The sequence below is a fragment of the Anomaloglossus baeobatrachus genome, chromosome 11 (assembly GCF_048569485.1).
Source record: "Anomaloglossus baeobatrachus isolate aAnoBae1 chromosome 11, aAnoBae1.hap1, whole genome shotgun sequence".
NCBI lineage: Eukaryota > Metazoa > Chordata > Amphibia > Anura > Aromobatidae > Anomaloglossus > Anomaloglossus baeobatrachus.
In genome coordinates, this window is record NC_134363.1 from 258302 (window position 1) to 279144 (window position 20843).

General features: G+C 47.3%; 1 protein-coding gene across 1 annotated transcript in view; it reads right to left on the reverse strand.

Moving 5' to 3' along the window:
* TRMT1L (tRNA methyltransferase 1L) overlaps positions 1-1108 on the reverse strand; it is a 96759-nt gene extending 95651 nt beyond the window's left edge. Inside the window, exons 1-3 of the mRNA XM_075328945.1 lie at positions 1052-1108; positions 590-703; positions 361-419 (exon numbers count right to left, since the gene is read on the reverse strand). Coding sequence (XP_075185060.1) covers positions 361-419; positions 590-629 — 99 coding nt within the window. The 5' untranslated portion in view covers positions 630-703; positions 1052-1108. The remainder of the gene's footprint in view (positions 1-360; positions 420-589; positions 704-1051) is intronic.
* Between the last annotated feature and the right edge of the window lie 19735 nt (positions 1109-20843).

The following is a 20843-nucleotide window of genomic DNA, read 5'->3' on the forward strand; positions in this document are numbered from 1 at the left end:
TATAACATGTTTGGTATCTACAAACTCATACTGACCTGGAGAATCATATAGCGAGGTCAGTTTTACCATATAGTGAACATGGTAAATAAAAAAACCTAAAAACCATTTTGGAATTTCACAATTTCTCCACATTTTGAATTTTTTCCCGTTTTCCAGTACACTCTATGGTAATATGAATGGTATAATTCAACAGTACAACTTGTCCCGCAAAAAATAAGCCCTAATACGGCTATGTTGATTTTTCTGGGATGAACAAAGGCGAATTAGAAAGGGTTGTCCAAGTAATGGTTGTCCAAGAAAAGGGTCAACCCCTTTAAAATTTCTGGTTTTGCAAACTTCAACACACAAACAAGGGCTTACCCTATTTAAGGTTTGGGTTTCCGGCACACAGGGTAAACAACAGATGCACATTCTGTAACCTAGAGAAATGGAAATGGGATCGGTTTTCAGAAACTGATGCATTCGTATTATTGTCTGAAAATGTGTCCACACAAACTGCCGATTACACACACACACAGGCTACACAAACTGCAAATTACACACACACACACACACACACACACACACACACACAATAAAAATGGCTCACCTTCATATTCCACAGAGACTTTCCAGTGTAGGTTCTGCATGTGTTTGAGGAGCTTACTGATGTGACAGGACCGATATCTGTTTTCTGGACACAAGGGGCAAGGTTTCTTCTCAACTACATTAAATAAGGAGGGCAAAGAAAAAGAAAAAAAAATGCTGATTTCCTTTAGACTGTATATGTTTTCTATCTAATTTACTAATACCATTTTAGAAATTGTCCATTTGATACCCCTTTGTATATCTTAGTAGCCAAACTATGAACCCCAACTAGTAACGGCAGTCGAGCTCCTCACAAGTATTAATTATGTGTGACCTTTCACATGAAAGAATGCAAAGAACACTATAGTCCCCCAGTAAAAGGCTACCGCAGAGAAAATGGTCAGGGAAAGGCAACTGCTCCTGGCACAAGCCCATCACCTTGACAGATGCAACATTTAAAACATAAGATGATACAATTACCTACCATCACATTGCTCAGCTAACGCTTCAAGGTGAGAAAACTCCTTCTGGATAGATATGTGCTTTTCTGAAACAAAAGAAGAGCTCAAGCAAGTATCCAATTATACAGCATACAATGTGTATATGGTATTACAAAAAAAAAAAAAAAAAAAAAAAAAAAAAGAAGGTGTGTGGACAAGCAACCCCCCTCTTACCTCCCTTCCTAAACCCCTTGTGTAAGTCCCTTCCCGCCCCCCCTTTCTTTCTATTCTGCTATCTGCTATCTACTCACGCTCTAACAACCACTTTTTTAGTAAGGTTCTTAATGTAGATTGATTGTTTTAGCCCTTGTAAAGTAAAAAAGTGACATAAAACAGCAACCTATTAATACATAATAGTTACAAGAGTTTCAGGAGGTCAAGAGATGAACGCAGATAACCTGGCAAAACATGTGTGAAAGTATATTCTTGACAGTAAATGTATTACGTAGGCTATATATACACCAAGGGCAGGGGCCCATCTACGGAACTGGAAGTGGCTAATATTCCCCTATTCTTCTTTCTGTATGCTTGTTATGTATTTTTTCTTTTGTGGAAATCTTTAATAAAAACTGATTTGGTTAAAAAAAATAAAATAAATATATAGGTGTGTGTGTAAATATAAATATATATTTTTTTTTATTGATTTACAAGAAAAATAGAGCAGCACTATTCCCACCTCAAAGCCATAGGTGTAAAGCCCTCCAAATAATTTTCATAGTCAACATATAGTCAAAAAGAAAGTAGGCATATATACTGGGTAATATATATGCATATATTTTCATGACTGAAAATTGTAGATTCACATTGAAGGCATCAAAACTATGAATTAAAACATGTGGAATGAAATACTTAAAAAAGTGTGAAACAACTGAAAATATATCTTATATTCTAGGTTCTTCAAAGTAGCCACCTTTTGCTTTGATTACAGCTTTGCACACTCTTGGTATTCTCTTGATGAGCTTCAAGAGGTAGTCACCGGAAATGGTCTTCCAACAGTCTTGAAGGAGTTCCCAGAGATGCTTAGCACTTGTTGGCCCTTTTGCCTTCACTCTGCGGTCCAGCTCACCCCAAACCATCTCAATTGGGTTCAGGTCTGGTGACTGGAGGCCAGGTCATCTGGGGTAGCACCCCATCACTCTCCTCCTTAGTCAAATAGCCCTTACACAGCCTGGAGGTGTTTGGGGTCATTGTCCTGTTGAAAAATAAACGATGGTCCAACTAAACGCAAATCGGATGGAATAGCATGCCGCTGCAAGATGCTGTGGTAGTCATGCTGGTTCAGTATGCTTTCAATTTTGAATAAATCCCCAACCAGCAAAGCACCCCCACACCATCACACCTCCTCCTCCATGCTTCACGGTGGGAACCAGGCATGTAGAGTCCATCCGTTCACCTATTCTACAAAGACACGGTGGTTGGATCCAAAGATCTCAAATTTGGACTCATCAGACCAAAGCACATATTTCCACTGGTCTAATGTCCATTCCTTGTGTTCTTTAGCCCAAACAAGTCTCTTCTGCTTGTTGCCTGTCCTTAGCAGTAGTTTCCTAGCAGCTATTTTACCATGAAGGCCTGCTGCACAAAGTCTCCTCTTAAGAGTTGTTCTAGAGATGTGTTTGCTGCTAGAACTCTGTGTGGCATTGACCTGGTCTCTAATCTGAGCTGCTGTTAACCTGCGATTTCTGAGGCTGGTGACTCGGATAAACTTATCCTCCACAGCAGAGGTGACTCTTGGTCTTCCTTTCCTGGGGCGGTCATCATGTGAGCCAGTTTCTTTGTAGCATTTGATGGTTTTTGCCACTGCACTTGGGGACACTTTCAAAGTTTTCGGACTGACCGACCTTCATTTCTTAAAGTAATGATTGCCACTCGTTTTTCTTTACTTAGAATTTGTATTATCGCAAGAAAAAAAAAGCAGCTAACAGTCTATTCAGTAGGACTATCAGCTGTGTATCTACCAGACTTCTGCACAACACAACTGATGGTCCCAACCCCATTTATAAGGCAAGAAACCCCTCTTATTAAACCTGACAGGGCACACCTGTGAAGTGAAAACCATTTCCGGTGACTACCTCTTGAAGCTCATCCAGAGAATGCCAACAGTGCGCAAAGCAGTAATCAAAACAAAAGGTGGCTACTTTGAAGAACCTAGAATATAAGACATATTTTCAGTTGTTTCACACTTTAAGTATTTCATTCCACATGTGTTAATTCATAATTTTGATGCCTTCAATGTGAATCTACAATTTTCAGTCATCAAAATAAAGAAAAAAAACTGTTTGAATTATTGAAACATAAATTATATCTAAAATTATATATATATATATATATATATATATATATATATATATATATATACATATATATATATATATATATATATATATATATATATATATATATATATATATATATATACATATACATACATACACACACACACACACACACACACACACACATATACACCGTATTTTTCGGACTATAAGACGCACTCTCCCCCAACCCCCCCCCCCCCCCCCCCCCCACACATGTTGGGGGGGAAAGTGAGGGGTGCTGCGGGTCATCGGTGGCACAAGCAGGCTGCAGCAGCCTGCCGTGACCACGTAGACCCGCTCATTTAATATGCGAGCCCAACATCTTTCAGCGCTGACAGGTAGGCGGGGTGATGGGCGCGGGGAATGCGCGCATATTAAACAGCCTGCCCGCATGATCACCCCTGGCAACTACAGCCTGTAGTGATCATGTGCGGCTGTATTCACTACCCCCCGCGCATCATCATCAGCGCGGGGTGCAGTGAATAAGTATATCTCATCGGCCACGATCCCTGCAGCACTGCAAAGTCCTCCTGTCTCTGCCGTGTGGAGACTAGCGGGGCGCACAGCGATGACGTCAACCGCTGTGCGCATGTGTCCACACGCAGCCGCCGCTGGCACAGACAGGAGGACATCGTGATGCTGCAGGGATCGTGGCCGGCTCCACACTCCAGCGCTGCTGCTGACACAGACGGAGGAGAAGCGATGCTGCAGGGAGTGAGGTAAGGTGAATATGAACGTTAATTTTTTTTTGTGTGTCACAGGATGTGGGCTGTATACCAGGATAAGGATATACATACGCACACATATATTAATAATATATATTTTAATATATGTGTGTATAATTATATATATTATATTAATATATATATATATATATATATTATATATATATATATTATATATATATATACACATACACATATACATATACACACACACACATATACACACACACACAGATGAGCCCTATAGCTCACACAGGCGCCAGTTTATGTGTCCAGGGAGAGAGGTTTATGGGCTTCATACATTCCCATAGTTCTCTGGCACACACTTGGTAACAAAACAAAGCCCCTTTTCAAATAAGGTAATGTAAATAAGGCCTCACCCAGACAGTGCACATATCCATGTTAAGCCCCAGTTTGCTTCACACTCACTGGTGATTCACCAGCTCCCACCAAACCCCAAACCAGGCCATTCAGCTGCCTTTTATAGTAGCGCGACCATTCCCACCCAGGCAGTTTTGGCTGCTCCTAAATCCCAGATCTGGTCCCATTACACACCACATCAGCAAAATATCGTTGCTGGAGGCTTCTTTTTACAGTCCTTACAACACCTAGAATAGCCACCTCGGTGACACATACCTGTCATCCAGGACATACCTCCTGCTTCACTACAACAGATACACAAACAATAGAGTGCAGCAGCCTCCATTACTATCATCCCAAGACTATGTAGAAGGGCAATACAAAATTACAAACCTGCATATTCCAGATCAGGTAAAATATTATCTCCAAGTTCGTTAGTGCAGGCATCATCACCCTGTAAAGTTTCACCTAAAATTCAAGGAAAGGTACATTTAGATTCAGATGTCCCACATTTTATGTCATCATATCAATTTACTAAGAAACAGGCCATTGACTTGCTGCAGGGTCAGGTCAATGACTTACAAAATGTAATCCCTTCTTGTGGGATCATGCCCTGTCCATCACTGACCTGACCCTGAAGATCATCGGTAGCCACAGCAGTCAGATGACTGTATAAATAGGACGTCATCACTTCTGGTCCCCGCAGAAGATGGAGCAGCTGTGGTGCTACTCTGGTGAGTAACACCATATTAAAATTAGCTCTTCCACTCCAGGCGCTTTGATAAGTGCCCGAGGAAGAACACTTGTGCTTCCCGAATTAGTTCTATAATGGTCTCCAATGTCAGACAGAAGATATGGGGTCCCTCTAAAAGCAGTAGTGGCCACTTTTACTAGACATGATGAAGTTTCACGTAGTCAAAAACACTGAGCACTCAACCAGCAGGTTTTAAGAAGTGATGTATGTATGTATGTATGTATGTATGTATGTATGTGTGTGTAGGGGGTAAAGCACAATGGTAAGGATGGACCGATTAGTGTTCAAGGATAAATCAAAGTTGATATGGGAATGACCACCTTCCCACATTAGAACGTGAATACATTTCCTGGGCAGATGTCTACATGTGTGGAGGGGCTCAGGAGATGAGAAGGCTCCATACACAGCAAATGACGGCTATGTTACACAGCTGGCATCTGGGCCATCACTGGAATGGTGGTCCACCCGTTGCCATTAACCAATTAGATGGAGTGGTTGCCATTGCCCACGCCAATGCAACGCTAGGCTGAGGGAGTGATGGATTAATATGGAAGCACCTGCTGAAGGACCATGCCCTACTGTCATCCAACTATGAACTTCAGCCACATGTTGAGCTCCATAAGAGACTATGATTTTTTCCTATACTACAGTATTGCTGTATATAATAGAAACACTCAAACAATCGCAGGTTCAAGTTCCCTAAGCGAACTAAAAGAAGGGAATTTTGTTTACTTACCGTAAATTCCTTTTCTTCTAGCTCCTATTGGGAGAACCAGACAATTGGGTGTATAGCTTCTGCCTCCGGAGGCCACACAAAGTATTACAATTTAAAAAGTGTAACCCCTCCCCTCTGCCTATACACCCCCCCGTGCATCACGGGCTCCTCAGTTTTGGTGCAAAAGCAGGAAGGAGGAAACTTATAAATTGGTCTAAGGTAAATTCAATCCGAAGGATGTTCGGAGAACTGAAAACCATGAACCAAAAGAACAATTCAACATGAACAACATGTGTACACAAAAGAAAAAACAGCCCGAAGGGAACAGGGGCGGGTGCTGGGTCTCCCAATAAGAGCTAGAAGAAAAGGAATTTACGGTAAGTAAACAAAATTCCCTTCTTCTTTGTCGCTCCATTGGGAGACCCAGACAATTGGGACGTCCAAAAGCAGTCCCTGGGTGGGTAAAAGAATACCCCGATAAAAAGAGCCGAAAACGACCCTCCTCTTACAGGTGGGCAACCGCCGCCTGAAGGACCTGCCTACCTAGGCTGGCATCCGCCGAAGCATAGGTATGCACCTGATAGTGTTTCGTGAAAGTGTGCAGACTAGACCAGGTAGCTGCCTGACACACCTGCTGAGATGAAAAGGGGACACCACCTTGGGGAGAAAGTCCGGGACCGGACGCAGAACCACCTTATCCTGGTGAAATACCAGGAAGGGGGCTTTGCATGACAGCGCTGCAAGCTCTGACACTCTTCGGAGTGACGTAACTGCCACTAGAAATGCCACCTTCTGCGAAAGACGTGATAGAGAGACATCCCGCAGCGGCTCAAAAGGTGGTTTCTGAAGAGCCCGTAGAACCCTGTTGAGATCCCAGGGTTCCAGCGGCCGCTTGTAAGGTGGGACTATGTGGCAAACTCCCTGCAGGAACGTGCGGACCTGCGGAAGCCTGGCTAGACGCTTTTGAAAAAACACGGAAAGCGCCGATACTTGTCCCTTGAGAGAGCCGAGAGACAAACCCTTGTCCATTCCGGATTGAAGGAAGGAAAGAAACGTGGGTAAGGCAAACGGCCAGGGGGTAAACCCCTTATCAGAGCACCAGGATAAGAAGATCCTCCAAGCCCTATGATAGATCTTGGCTGACGTTGGTTTCCTGGCCTGTCTCATAGTGGCAATGACCTCTTGAGATAACCCTGAGGACGCTAGGAGCCAGGACTCAATGGCCACACAGTCAGGTTGAGGGCCGCAGAATTCAGATGGAAAAATGGCCCTTGAGACAGCAAGTCTGGTCGGTCTGGGAGCGCCCACGGTTGACCCACCGTGAGGTGCCACAGGTCCGGGTACCACGACCTCCTCGGCCAGTCTGGAGCGACGAGGATGGCGCGGCGGCAGTCGGACCTGATCTTGCGCAACACTCTGGGCAGCATTGCCAGAGGAGGGAATACATAAGGCAGTCGAAACTGCGACCAATCCTGAACTAAGGTGTCCGCCGCCAGAGCTCTGTGATCCTGAGACCGTGCCATGAATGCCGGGACTTTGTTGTTGTGCCGAGACGCCATGAGATCGACGTCCGGCGTTCCCCAGCGGCAACAGATCTCTTGAAACACGTCCGGGTGAAGAGACCATTCCCCTGCGTCCATGCCCTGGCGACTGAGAAAGTCTGCTTCCCAGTTTTCTACGCCCGGGATGTGAACCGCGGAGATGGTGGAGGCTGTGGCCTCCGCCCACAGCAGAATCCGCCGAACTTCTTGGAAGGCTTGACGACTGCGAGTGCCGCCCTGTTGGTTGATGTACGCGACCGCCGTGGCGTTGTCCGACTGTATGCGGATCTGCCTGCCCTCCAGCCACCGATGGAACGCTTTTAGGGCTAGATACACTGCCCTTATCTCCAGAACATTGATCTGAAGGGAGGACTCTGTCGGAGTCCAGGTTCCCTGAGCCTTGTGGTGGAGAAAAACCGCTCCCCACCCTGACAGACTCGCGTCCGTCGTGACCACAGCCCAGGATGGGGGCAGGAAAGATTTTCCCTTCGACAGAAGTGGGAAGAAGCCACCACTGAAGAGAGGTCTTGGCTGCCAGAGAAAGAGAGACGTTCCTGTCTAAGGACGTCGACCTCTTGTCCTATTTGCGGAGAATGTCCCATTGGAGTGGACGCAGATGAAACTGCGCAAAGGGAACTGCCTCCATTGCTGCCACCATCTTCCCCAGGAAGTGCATGAGGCGCCTCAAGGGGTGTGACTGGGCCCGAAGGAGAGATTGCACCCCTGTTTGCAGCGAACGCTGTTTGTCCAGCGGTAGCTTGACTATCGCTGAGAGAGTATGAAACTCCATCCCGAGGTAAGTCAGTGATTGGGTCGGAGTCAATTTTGACTTTGGGAAATTGATGATCCACCCGAACCTCTGGAGAGTCTCCAGAGCCACGGTCAGACTGTGTTGACATGCCACCCGGGAGGGTGCCTTGACTAGGAGATCGTCTAAGTACGGGATCACCGAGTGGCCCTGAGAGTCTAGGACTGCCACAACGGATGCCATGACCTTGGTGAAGACCCGTGGGGCTGTCGCCAGGCCGAAAGGCAGTGCCACAAACTGAAGGTGTTCGTCCCCGATGGCGAAACGCAGGAAGCGTTGATGCTCTGGAGCGATCGGCACATGGAGATAGGCATCCCTGATGTCGATTGATGCTAGGAAGTCTCCTTGGGACATCGAAGCGATGACAGAGCGGAGGGATTCCATGCGAAACCGCCTGGTTCTCACATGTCTGTTGAGCAATTTGAGGTCCAAAACGGGACGGAATGAACCGTCCTTTTTTGGTACCACGAACAGGTTGGAGTAAAAACCGCGACCACGTTCCTGAAGGGGAACGGGGATCACAACTCCTTCTGTCTTCAGAGTGTCCACCGCCTGAAAAAGTGCCACGGTTCGCTCGGGGGGCGGAGATGTTCTGAAAAAACGAGTCGGAGGACGAGAGCTGAAATCTATCCTGTAACCGTGAGACAGAATGTCCCTCACTCATCGGTCTTGGACATGTGGCCACCAGGCGTCGCAAAAGCGGGAGAGCCTGCCACCGACCGAGGATGCGGTTTGGGGAGGCCGAAAGTCATGAGGAGGCCGCCTTAGAGACGGTGCCTCCGGCGGTCTTTGGAGGACGTGACTTAGACCGCCATGCAGAAGAGTTTCTCTGGCTCTTCTGTGGCCTGTTGGACGAGGAGGATTGGGATCTGGCTGAGGGCCGAAAGGACCGAAACCTCGCTTGAATTTTTCGTTGCTGAGGTCTCTTTGGTTTGGGCTGGGGTAAGGACGAGTCCTTTCCCTTGGATTGCTTAATAATTTCATCCAATTGTTCGCCAAACAATCGGTCGCCAGAAAAAGGCAAACCGGTCAAGAACTTCTTGGAAGCAGAGTCTGCCTTCCATTCGCGTAGCCACATGGCCCTGCGGACTGCCACCGAATTGGCGGATGCTAACGCTGTACGGCTAGCCGAGTCCAGGACAGCCTTCATGGCGTAGGATGAAAATACCGACGCCTGAGAAGTCAAAGACGCTACTTGCGGAGCCGAGGTACGGGTGACCGCATTAATCTCAGACAGACAAGCTGAGATAGCCTGGAGTGCCCACACTGCTGCAAAGGCTGGGGCAAAGGACGCGCCTATGGCTTCATAGATGGATTTCATTAGGAGCTCTATCTGCCTGTCCGTGGCATCCTTGAGCGTTGAACCGTCAGCCACTGCTACTACGGATCTAGCCGCCAGTCTAGAGACTGGAGGATCCACCTTGGGACATTGAGCCCAACCCTTAACTACGTCAGAGGGGAAGGGGTAACGTGTGTCATTAAGGAGTTTAGTAAAGCGCTTGTCCGGGAAAGCCCTGTTCTTCTGGACAGCATCTCTGAAGTTCGAGTGATCGAAGAAAGCACTCAGAGTACGTTTGGGAAACCTAAACTGGTGCTTCTCCTGCTGTGCGGCCGACTCCTCTATAGGTGGAGTTGGGGGAGAAAGATCTAGCACCTGGTTGATGGACGCTATGAGGTCATTTACTATGGCGTCCCCTTCAGGTGTATCAAGATTGAGAGCAATGTCAGGGTCAGAGTCCTGGGCTGCGACCTCCGCCTCATCCTCTAGAGAGTCCTCAAGCTGAGACCCCGAACAGCGTGATGAAGTCGGGGAAGATTCTAAGCGAGCCCGCTTAGCCGGTCTGGGACTGCGGTCCGTGCCGGAGTCCTCCACGTAATAACTAGAGGCCACCCCAGGAGCACGCTTTGTCGCAGACCGAGAGGGGCCTGGGGGCGATCCCGCAGTGCCCGGGGCCTGTGTAAGGGCCGGTCTGGACTGCAAGGCTTCTAGTATCTTAGCAGACCATTTGTCCATAGACTGAGCCATGGATTGTGAAAGTGACTCAGAGTTTCTCAGCTAAAACTGCAAACTCTGTCCCTGCCACCTGGACAGGGGAAGCCGGCGGTTCTACCTGGGCCGAGGGTCCCACCAGTGCCCCAGGCTCCGGCTGAGCGAGTGCCACAGGGCCCGAGCATTGCTCACAGTGAGGGTAGGTGGAACCTGCAGGTAGCATAGCCGCACAAGAGGTACAGGTTGCAAAATAACCCTGTGCCCTGGCACCCTTGCTCCTTGTGAACGACATGCTGTTGTCTCCCAGGAGAGTGATCACTGAGGGATATATAGCCACAAGCTAACAGCACAGCCGAACCGAGAAAATGTATACAAAGATTACAAATAATATATATATATATATATATATATATATATATATATATATATATATATATATATATATATATATATATATATATATATATATATATATATATATATATATATATATATATATATATATATATATATATATATATATATATATATATATATATATATATATATATATATATATATAGTTCGGCACTCTAGGGGGCCCAGCACCGGGTGACCGGTGTGGCTTACCGACCGCTCAAGCGGTGTGTGGCCACCAGATTCCCTGCCTCGGGTCTCCCAGACCCAGAGATGCAGCCAGAAGTCCTCCACCGGCAGAATGTGCTTAAAACATGGCTGTCGGCGTTCACAGGGGAGGAGGGAGCCGTGGGCGTAACTACAAAAGTGCGGGAATCTGGTGCCCCAGAGTGATTAGTGAGGGGGGCGGAGGACAGCTAAGTGTGCTCCAGCCCTCACTGTCGGCGTCAGACCGACCATCCCGCCCTTACCCCTGACTGGCAGGCCCGGGGGCGGGAGTTTAATGCACTAGGCCGCAAAAGCCGGGGACTAAAGTTAAAACCGCGGCCGGCAAGCAGGCGCGGTCGGCGCGGTAGTCCCGGTCTCATACCAACACCGCAGTCGCTGCAGCGTCTGAGGCCAAGGTGCTCCATGCACCGTCCCCAAGGGGACACAGAGTACCTGTAGATGCAGGGCCCTGTCCCTGATGATACTCAGTCTCCTGTCCGTCAGAATCCCACAGGGGCTGCGGAGGGAGCCCGGTCCCAGTGCCTGGATGACCGGATAGGACCCCACTTCTCCCAGAGCCCCTAAGGGATGGGGAAGGAAAACGGCATGTGGCTCCAGCCTGTGTACCCGCAATGGGTACCTCAACCTTAACAACACCGCCGACTTAGTGGGGTGAGAAGGGAGCATGCCGGGGGCCCTGTTAGAGGCCCTCTTTTCTTCCATCCGATATAATCAGCAGCTGCTGCTGACTAAAATGGGAGCATGAGTGCATGTGTGCCTCCTTCAACACAAAGCATAAAACTGAGGAGCCCGTGATGCACGGGGGGGTGTATAGGCAGAGGGGAGGGGTTACACTTTTTAAAGTGTAATACTTTGTGTGGCCTCCGGAGGCAGAAGCTATACACCCAATTGTCTGGGTCTCCCAATGGAGCGACAAAGAAAAATAAAGTAAAAAAAAAAAAAAAAAAAATTTTTACGTTCTCAGTGTAACATTTTTCTGAGAGCCTTCATTGGGGGCACAGGAAAAAAAAATGGGACACTAGGCAGGATAAGTTACCATATTTTACGGACTAGAAGACACTTTTTTCCCCTTCATGTACCTGGCTCGCTGTGGTGGTGAGGCAGCAATGGAGCGGGTTACAGGAGGCTGGAGCAGGCTTGCTGCTGCAGTAAGCATGTGGCTGGGGTGAACGTGTGTGCCCTCTCTTGAAGAAAATGAATATTCTCTGCTCCCCACTCCCATAATCCCGACACTGAAGCAGTGCTGAGAGATGGGCGGGATTATGGGAGTGGGGAGCAGTGAATATTCATTTTCTTTAACTGTGGACACAAAGAGCCCCAGCCACCTGCTTACAGCTGTAACTGGGACAATCATACATGTCCGCTATTAAAGAACATATTTACTGCTCCCCACTCCCAATATCCTGTACTTGGGGAGCAGTGAATATTCATTTTGGATTAAACGGCAACCGACGTCAGTGCTCTGCTTACACGCCAAAATCAGTTGCTGGCATCAGGAGAGATCAATGCGCACCGGGGGAGTGGATAATTAGAGAGTATAATTGTTTATTTATTTATTTATTTTTTTTATGTGCGATATAAGTTAAAAAGAATGATGCCTCTTGAAGGTGGGAGTAAAATTCCAATATTGCTCCTCTGTCTTCAGAACACGCATTAGTAGACAGGGAATCCCACTAGATGATACGTCAGCTAGTACATGGAGACCGGCTGCACCGCAGCAATCGCCATGGTCAGGTACATACGCAACTGGTTACTGACACCAGGATGGGGGGAGGGAATTATATATACCAGGATTGGGGACATATACACTGACAAGCAAAATGACAACAACGTTTTAAACGTTTTATGTTCAGGCTCCATATCTTAACATCCACTGCAATTTTGAGGGTGAGACTACCTTCACTTTATAGACAGTCCTTTTGGCCATCTCATCCATCATCTATGTATAAGATAGCCAAGATGATTGTCTATAAAATAAAGGTAGTCTCACGCTCAATGCTGTAGTGAATGTTGAAATATAGAGCCTGAAACTCAAAAGTTCAAAACATTGTTGAACTTTTGCTCGTCAGTGTATACCTGGAAGGGGCAGAAGACATTAGTACAGAATTGAGGAACATAATATCATAACAGTATTAAGCAGCAGATATCCCCCATTACAGTGCAGGAGATCCAGAAGGACCCTGCTACTGATTGACAAATGTATTTGAGTAAGCCAAAATTCTTCTGGGAAACTGTCTTGTGGACACTTGAGACCAAGATAGAGCTCTTTGGTACAGCACATCATTCTACTGTTTACCGAAAATGGAATGAGACTTACAAAGAAAAGAACACAGTACCTACAGTCAAATATGGTGGAGGTTAAAAGATGTTTTGAGATTGTTTTGCTGCCTCTGGATGCCATGACTGTGTGCAAGGCATCATGAATTCTGAAGATTACCATAACATTTTGGGTCGCAATATAGTGCCTAGTGTCAGAAAGCTGAGTTTGCATCCTAGGTTAGGGGGTCTACCAACAGGACAATGTCCTCAAACAAACAACAAGAAGCCGCCAGAAATGGATGGAAAGAAAAACACTTGAGAGTTCTGAAGTGGCAGCAATGAGTCTGGATCTAAATCCCATTGAATATCTGAAGAGATCGTAAAATTGCTGTTGGGAGAAGGCACCCTTCAAATATGAGAGACCTGGAGCAGTGTGCAAAGGAAGAGTGGTGCAAAATTCCACTGAGAGATGTAAGAAGCTTGTTATTGGTCATAGGAAGCGATTGATTGCAGTTATGTATTCCAAAGGGTGTGCAACCAAATATTAAGTTGAAGGTGCTAGCAATTTTGCCTGGCACATTTGTGTGTAAAATTGTCCAATTTCTCTCAGTTTTTTTGTGCTGTTCCAATACATAAACATGTATATAACAAAACATGTGTAATTGCAATAATTTTCTGGGAGAAATACTTACGGTAATTATCAAACAATGTCAAGAGTGCTAACATTTTCGGCCATAAGTGTAACTCTATGCAAGTGTGGTATTGCTGTAACTGTACTGACCTGGGCAATCACGTTTCAAGGTCATTAATACCGCATTTTTTACTATTTTTCAATATATTGGTAAAATAAGTGATGTCATTCAAAATACATTAGGGGCGGCACACGGTGGCTCATTGGTTAGCACTGCAGTCTTGCAGCGCTGGGGTCCTGGGTTCAAATCCCACCAAGGACACCATCTGAAAGAAGATTGTATGTTCTCCCCATGTCTGCGTGGGTTTCCTCCGGGTACTCCGGTTTCCTCCCACACTCCAAAAACATACAGATAGGGACTTTAGATTGTGAGCCCCAATGGGGACAGTGTTCTTGATGTACTCTATTTTTCGCTTTATAAGACGCACTTTTGTTCCCCTAAATTTTGGGAATATAATATGCGTCTTATAAACCGAATATACAAATTATATACTGCAGGGTCCAGGGGAGGTGGGGGCCGCTCTGGAGCGGTGCTGGGGGGGCTGGTAGAGGCTTGTGAAGCTGCGGGCGGCAGCGTTTGATCTCCTGCACCCGCTCATATATGCACAGCCGCTGTCCACCACTGTGGTGCTGAAACTGCACCGCGGCGATGGGCTGGGGGAGCTGCGCATATTATATGTGCCTGTGCTCCCCTTTGATCACACATGCCCCCCTGTATTAGCTATGGCCCCCATGCTGCTGCCCATAGTAAAATAATAAACTCTTTACTCACCTCCTCCAGCGTGTCTGCCCGGTCTCCCTCCTGCTGCTGTGATCAGGCATGCAGAGATGTCACACTGCTATGCCAATCACATGACCAGGACCGTGAAACAGGAAATGCAGGAGGCCGGAGCTCAACCCCGAGGAAGGGTACACGAGGGAGCACAGTGCTGGAGAATCAGGAAATGCAGGATGACGGAGCTCAACCCCGAGGAGGGGTACACGAGCGAGCACCGTGCTGGAGAACCAGAAAATGCAGGAGACCGGAGCTCAACCCCGAGGAGGGGTACACGAGGGAGCACAGTGCCGGAGCTCAACCCCAAGGAGGGGTACACGAGGGAGCACAGTGCTGGAGAACCAGGAAATGCCGGAGGCCAGAGCTCAACCCCGAGGAGGGGTACACGAGGGAGCACAGTGATGGAGAACCAGGAAATGCAGGAGGCCGGAGCTCAACCCCGAGGAGGGGTACACGAGGGAGCACAGTGATGGAGAACCAGGAAATGCAGGAGGCCGGAGCTCAGCCCCGAGGAGGGGTACACGAGGGAGCACAGTGCTGGAGAAGGTAAGGAAAGAGTTTAATTTTACTAAAAGCAGCAGCATGGGGCAGCGTGTGTGCCAGCCACAGGGGGGCAGCGTGTGTGCCAACCACAGGGGGGCAGCGTGTGTGCCAGCCACAGGGGGGCAGCGTGTGTGCCAGCCACAGGGGGGCAGCGTGTGTGCCAGCCACAGGGGGGCAGCGTGTGTGCCAGCCACAGGGGGGCAGCGTGTGTGCCAGCCACAGGGGACATGTTGCATCACAGGGGGGACGTGTGCCAGCACAAGGGGGGCTATATTCAATATAAGGTGGCCATATCAAGATTAAGGGGGCTAATTTTAGGATGGGGGGGGCTATGAGGGACATATACTCTATATAATTTGTTAGACGAATACTGGCATTATAAGACGGACCCCATTTATTAAAAAAAAATCTCTATTCCTTCACCAAATTTGGGGGTGCGTCTTATAATCCGGTGCGTCTTATAAAGGGAAAAAAAAGAGAATTTAGTTATTTACCGTAAATTCTTTTTCTTATAGTTCCGTATTGGGAGACCCAGACCATGGGTGTTTAGCTTCTGCCTCCGGAGGACACACAAAGTACTACACTTAAAAGTGTAGCTCCTCCCTCTGAGCTTATACACCCCCTGGTAGCCAGTCCTAGCCAGTTTAGTGCAAAAGCTGAAGGAGAATAGCCACCCACGAGTAGAACCGAGTAAGAACCGGAACAACCGGAGACTCTGTCCACGACAACAGCCGGTGATAACACACGGAACAAGAAAATTGCCAACAGGCAACAGTGAGGGAGCTGGGTCTCCCAATACGGAACAATAAGAAAAAGAATTTACGGTAAGTAACAAAATTCTCTTTCTTTATCGTTCCTTTGGGAGACCCAGACCATGGGACGTTCCAAAGCTGTCCCTGGGTGGGAATAAACAGAAAAAACTAAGAAGTAGGCGGAGCCTAACTTCACAAGTGGGCGACAGCCGCCTGAAGGATGCGTCTGCCCAAGCTCGCATCTGCCGAAGCATGAGCATGCAACTTGGTAGTGCTTCGAAAAGGTATGCAGGCTAGTCCAAGTGGCAGCCTGACAGACTTGTTGTAGGGGAGGGGGGGGAGGATGCACCACAAAAGCCGATTATATTAATCAAAAAGGGGTGCTGAATGCAATGGAAATACATGAATTTTAAAGGAGAAAAGACATTGCATATATCGCACAACCCATAATATCATGTGAAAAAAGAACCTTTATTAACAGTGCACAATATTAATTAAAACCAATTAAAACATATGATATAGACCGGATCATGTACCCACAGGTGAGCAATAGTAAGAAATAGTACAATATAACAATAATACAATCACATAGCCCCGCCACAGAGGGAGAGTCTAATACAGTCTAGTACACCCTAACCAAGGCACAATTGCAGATGTCATATATAGAGAGTATATAGCCAATAACAATGATGGAGGCTAAAGGGTAGTAACCAGGCACGACACCATGAAGGAGGCTCTATAGGAGGACCAACAAGCACATGTCCGAATATCATGGATGAGTGGATTGCTCCATTACTGTATTCCTGGTAATACGACCTGGCCGGCCACCATGGGTCCCGGTTTATTTACCCTTTGGACTCTAGATGGACTTAATTTTGAGTTTTTATTCTGCGTGTCCATTTTGCCTTCTGTAAACCCCAGTCGGGTCCATCCTCATATCGTGCCGTTTATCTATGCACGATTGAACTATTGATACACCATCATGACGGGCCCTTGCCGAGTGGCTCGGTCTCTTTGACTTTTTCTAGGTCCTGTATGTATTGTAGATGTCCTTTCGCCTGTGTTCCACCTCCACACCACCATCTAACACTCCCCCCCCCCCCCCCCCTTCCCCCCCTCCCCCACCACCCCTCCCCCCCCCCCCCCCCGTCTCCTTCTCTTCCCCCCCCCCTCTCTCCCCCCCCCCCCCCCCCCTCCTCCCCCACCCCGGGGCCCTGGGCGCCCTTGGTGCATGGCCCTGTAGCCACCCCCCCCCCCTTGGGGATGGGTAGATAACATTAGGCCGTGTTACTGTTTAAATATTGGCCCCCTATTCCATGGATACACCCTCTGGTCATACATACATGTGTAAGCATGTGTTATGGGTCCCCTTCCGGACAAGTTTTTCCATCATGCTACATGTGTGTATACATTGTGGCTTACATATAGGTGCATGACTTTTTGTTGTAACATATTAATGTCACCCCATGGTTAGTTTGGGTGGGCTTACCTGTAGATTCCCCACCCGCATCAGGCTAGGTGTTTGGTGGATGAATCACATCTTATTATTCACTTATTATATGCTGCTCTGTGTCATGTGTTTGTGTTAAACTGGGTATGTAATATGGCATACTTGTTACATCATATACAATAATAATCACGGGCTTGTATCCATGTTGGGCCTGCTGACTTCTCTATTTTTCGTTGTTGATATATTTACATGTGGCTGCCCTCCTGGTAGCCGGGGCTTTTTGATCTTCTTGCTCCGATCACCATTTAGGTGCATTTAAATAACATCGCTTCCTGCGCATTCTCATTGTAAGCTATAACACTGCTTGTGTAATTGCTGCACTATCTTGAGCCTCTTGCCACTCCGTACTGGCTCTGGCGCCTGCGCACAAGCCTAGGGGAATATCACCATGCTGAGTCCCGGCTTGTAGGCTCTGCGCTTGCGCATACACCTGCGTCTCCCTAATCATGGTCCGGACCGCGCGCCTGTGATTACTCAGCTGATTGTGAGTACATCCTCACCTGTCTCCTTATATAGGAGCCTGTTTTTACAGTGCACTGTACTTTCCCTGACGAAGCCGCAGCGGCGGCGATACGCGTGGGGTGATCCTCTGTACCCCGGGTATGCGCCCCCCCACATTGGGTATTGGCTCTGTTTTGGATCTTGCAGCGTTGTCCTTCTGATATATTTATATCGCCCTATGGGACTTACACTGCTTCCTTACAACCGCTTTTGCTGCACCCTATTCTTGGTGTGCTGCCTCTTACTCCGAATTTATTACATCCCTGGATTGCCAGGCATTTAATGGAGGTTCCACTCCTTGTTGTCCAGCAAGGTGATGATGGTTTTAGGGGCAATTGACTATTTACATCATGCGATTGGGGTGATTACCATGTGCTTGTTGGTCCTCCTATAGAGCCTCCTTCATGGTGTCGTGCCTGGTTACTACCCTTTAGCCTCCATCATTGTTATTGGCTATATACTTTCTATATATGACATCTGCAATTGTGCCTTGGTTAGGGTGTACTAGGCTGTATTAGACTCTCCCTCTGTGGCGGGGCTATGTGATTGTATTATTGTTATATTGTACTATTTCTTACTATTGCTCACCTGTGGGTACATGATCCGGTCTATATCATATGTTTTAATTGGTTTTAATTAATATTGTGCACTGTTAATAAAGGTTCTTTTTTCACATGATATTATGGGTTGTGCGATATATGCAATGTCTTTTCTCCTTTAAAATTCATGTAATTCCATTGCATTCAGCACCCCTTTTTGATTAATATAATCGGCTTTTGTGGTGCATTCTCCCCCCCCCCCCTAATACAGGCACGTGGAGGCCACTCACACTACTGAGCCTCATCAGGAGCATGCCCAGGTGTAGGGAGGTCATACAGGCACGTGGAGGCCACTCACACTACTGAGCCTCATCAGGAGCATGCCCAGGTGTAGGGAGGTCATACAGGCACGTGGAGGCCACACACACTGCTGAGCCTCATCAGGAGCATGCCCAGGTGTAGGGAGGTCATACAGGCACGTGGAGGCCACTCACACTACTGAGCTTCATCAGGAGCATGCCCAGGTGTAGGGAGGTCATACAGGCTTGTGAAGGCCACTCACACTACTGAGCTTCATCAGGAGCATGCCCAGGTGTAGGGAGGTCATACAGGCACGTGGAGGCCACACACACTACTGAGCCTCATCAGGAGCATGCCCAGGTGTTGTAGGGAGGTCATACAGGTACGTGGAGGCCACACACACTACTGAGCCTCATCAGGAGCATGCCCAGGTGTTGTAGGGAGGTCATACAGGCACGTGGAGGCCACACACACAACTGAGCTTCATCAGGAGCATGCCCAGGTGTTGTAGGGAGGTCATACAGGCACGTGGAGGCCACACCCAATACTGAGCCTCATTTCCTTATCTTGTGGCATTTCCACTGACGTTGGACCGTCCTGTAATTTGATTTTCCACTTTGATATTATCATTCCACCTCCAGAGCTGTGGGATATCCGTTTTGATTTACATTGATCATTTTTATTGTTCTCATCACATTCCACTATGTAAGGAGTAAAGATTTGTCGCTGGAATATTTCATCCATTGAGATCTAGGATGGGGGATTTTACTGTTCCCTTTTTTTGATCACTGTTTTTTTAGATACAAGTTTAGAACACAAAAAGCTGTAATAAATTGTGAATCTACATTACACTGTGCAGTGAGAGGGGAAAAGTGCTTTCAACAAAAATGTATGGAATAACATTTGTGCAGTGTATGAATTTATTCTATCGAATAGTATGGCCTCCATCAGATCCTCCTTCATAGAGGACCTCATTGTTGTAAGGCCGGAGAACAGCCTCTCTACAGTAACTTATGTTGGTGACAAAGCGGTGACCACACGGGTAACATCTCTAACATCAGGGTATAAAGGAATCGCCTCCTGCACAGTCAGTTTGGATGAATGGTTGAACTCTTCTACTTCTCTGAGAGAAAATGATAAATTTTGCTGAAGTCTGGTCAATCTGTTTGCTATGGGAGTGGAATGTTTTTCCCTGCGGGAGCACTTTGCTCCTCCATGTCATCCAAAATACTTTTCAAATTTCAACTCCTCATCTGATGAGGATGAAGATACGGCAGCAGTAGCACTGATGACACAACTTCTCATCTGATGAGGATGAAGATAAGGAGCAGTAGCACTGAATTACCCCACTCCTCATCTGATGAAGCTGAAGATACGGCAGCAGTAGCACTGGATGACCCCACTCCTCATCTGATGAAGCTGAAGATACGGCAGCAGTAGCACTGGATGACCCCACTCCTCATCTGATGAAGGTGAAGACAGTGCATGCCCCCGCATCCACGTTAGGTATGTCTAAATTGAAGCCAATGAACCCTAAGGCAAAATTTATGAAAAGACCATTAACCTGTCTTGTTTTTCCTCTAGGGGGCCTATTGTGCGAGTGCTCTTCCTCCTCCGGATCCCTGTGTGACCGATATCCGCAGTACATTATTATTATTATTATTTATTATTATTATAGCGCCATTTATTCCATGGCGCTTTACAAGTGAAAGAGGGTATACGTACAACAATCATTAACAATACAAAACAGACTGGTATAGGAGGAGAGAGGACCCTGACCGCGAGGGCTCATAGTCTACAGGGAATGGGTGATGGTACAATAGGTGAGGACAGAGCTGGTTGCGCAGTGGTCTACTGGACTGAGGGCTAGTGTAGGTTGTAGGCTTGTTGGAAGAGGTGGGTCTTGAGGTTCCTCTTGAAGCTTTGTACATTGTACGATTCCTTCGGATTCCCGACCGTTTAGTGTGCTGCAGCGTCTCTCGCGCTCGTTGTCTGCTCCCTCCGGAGCATCTGACCCCTGCACCATTATCTCTGGTAGAATCGGACAGGTCACGGGGCGGGGACTGGGCCA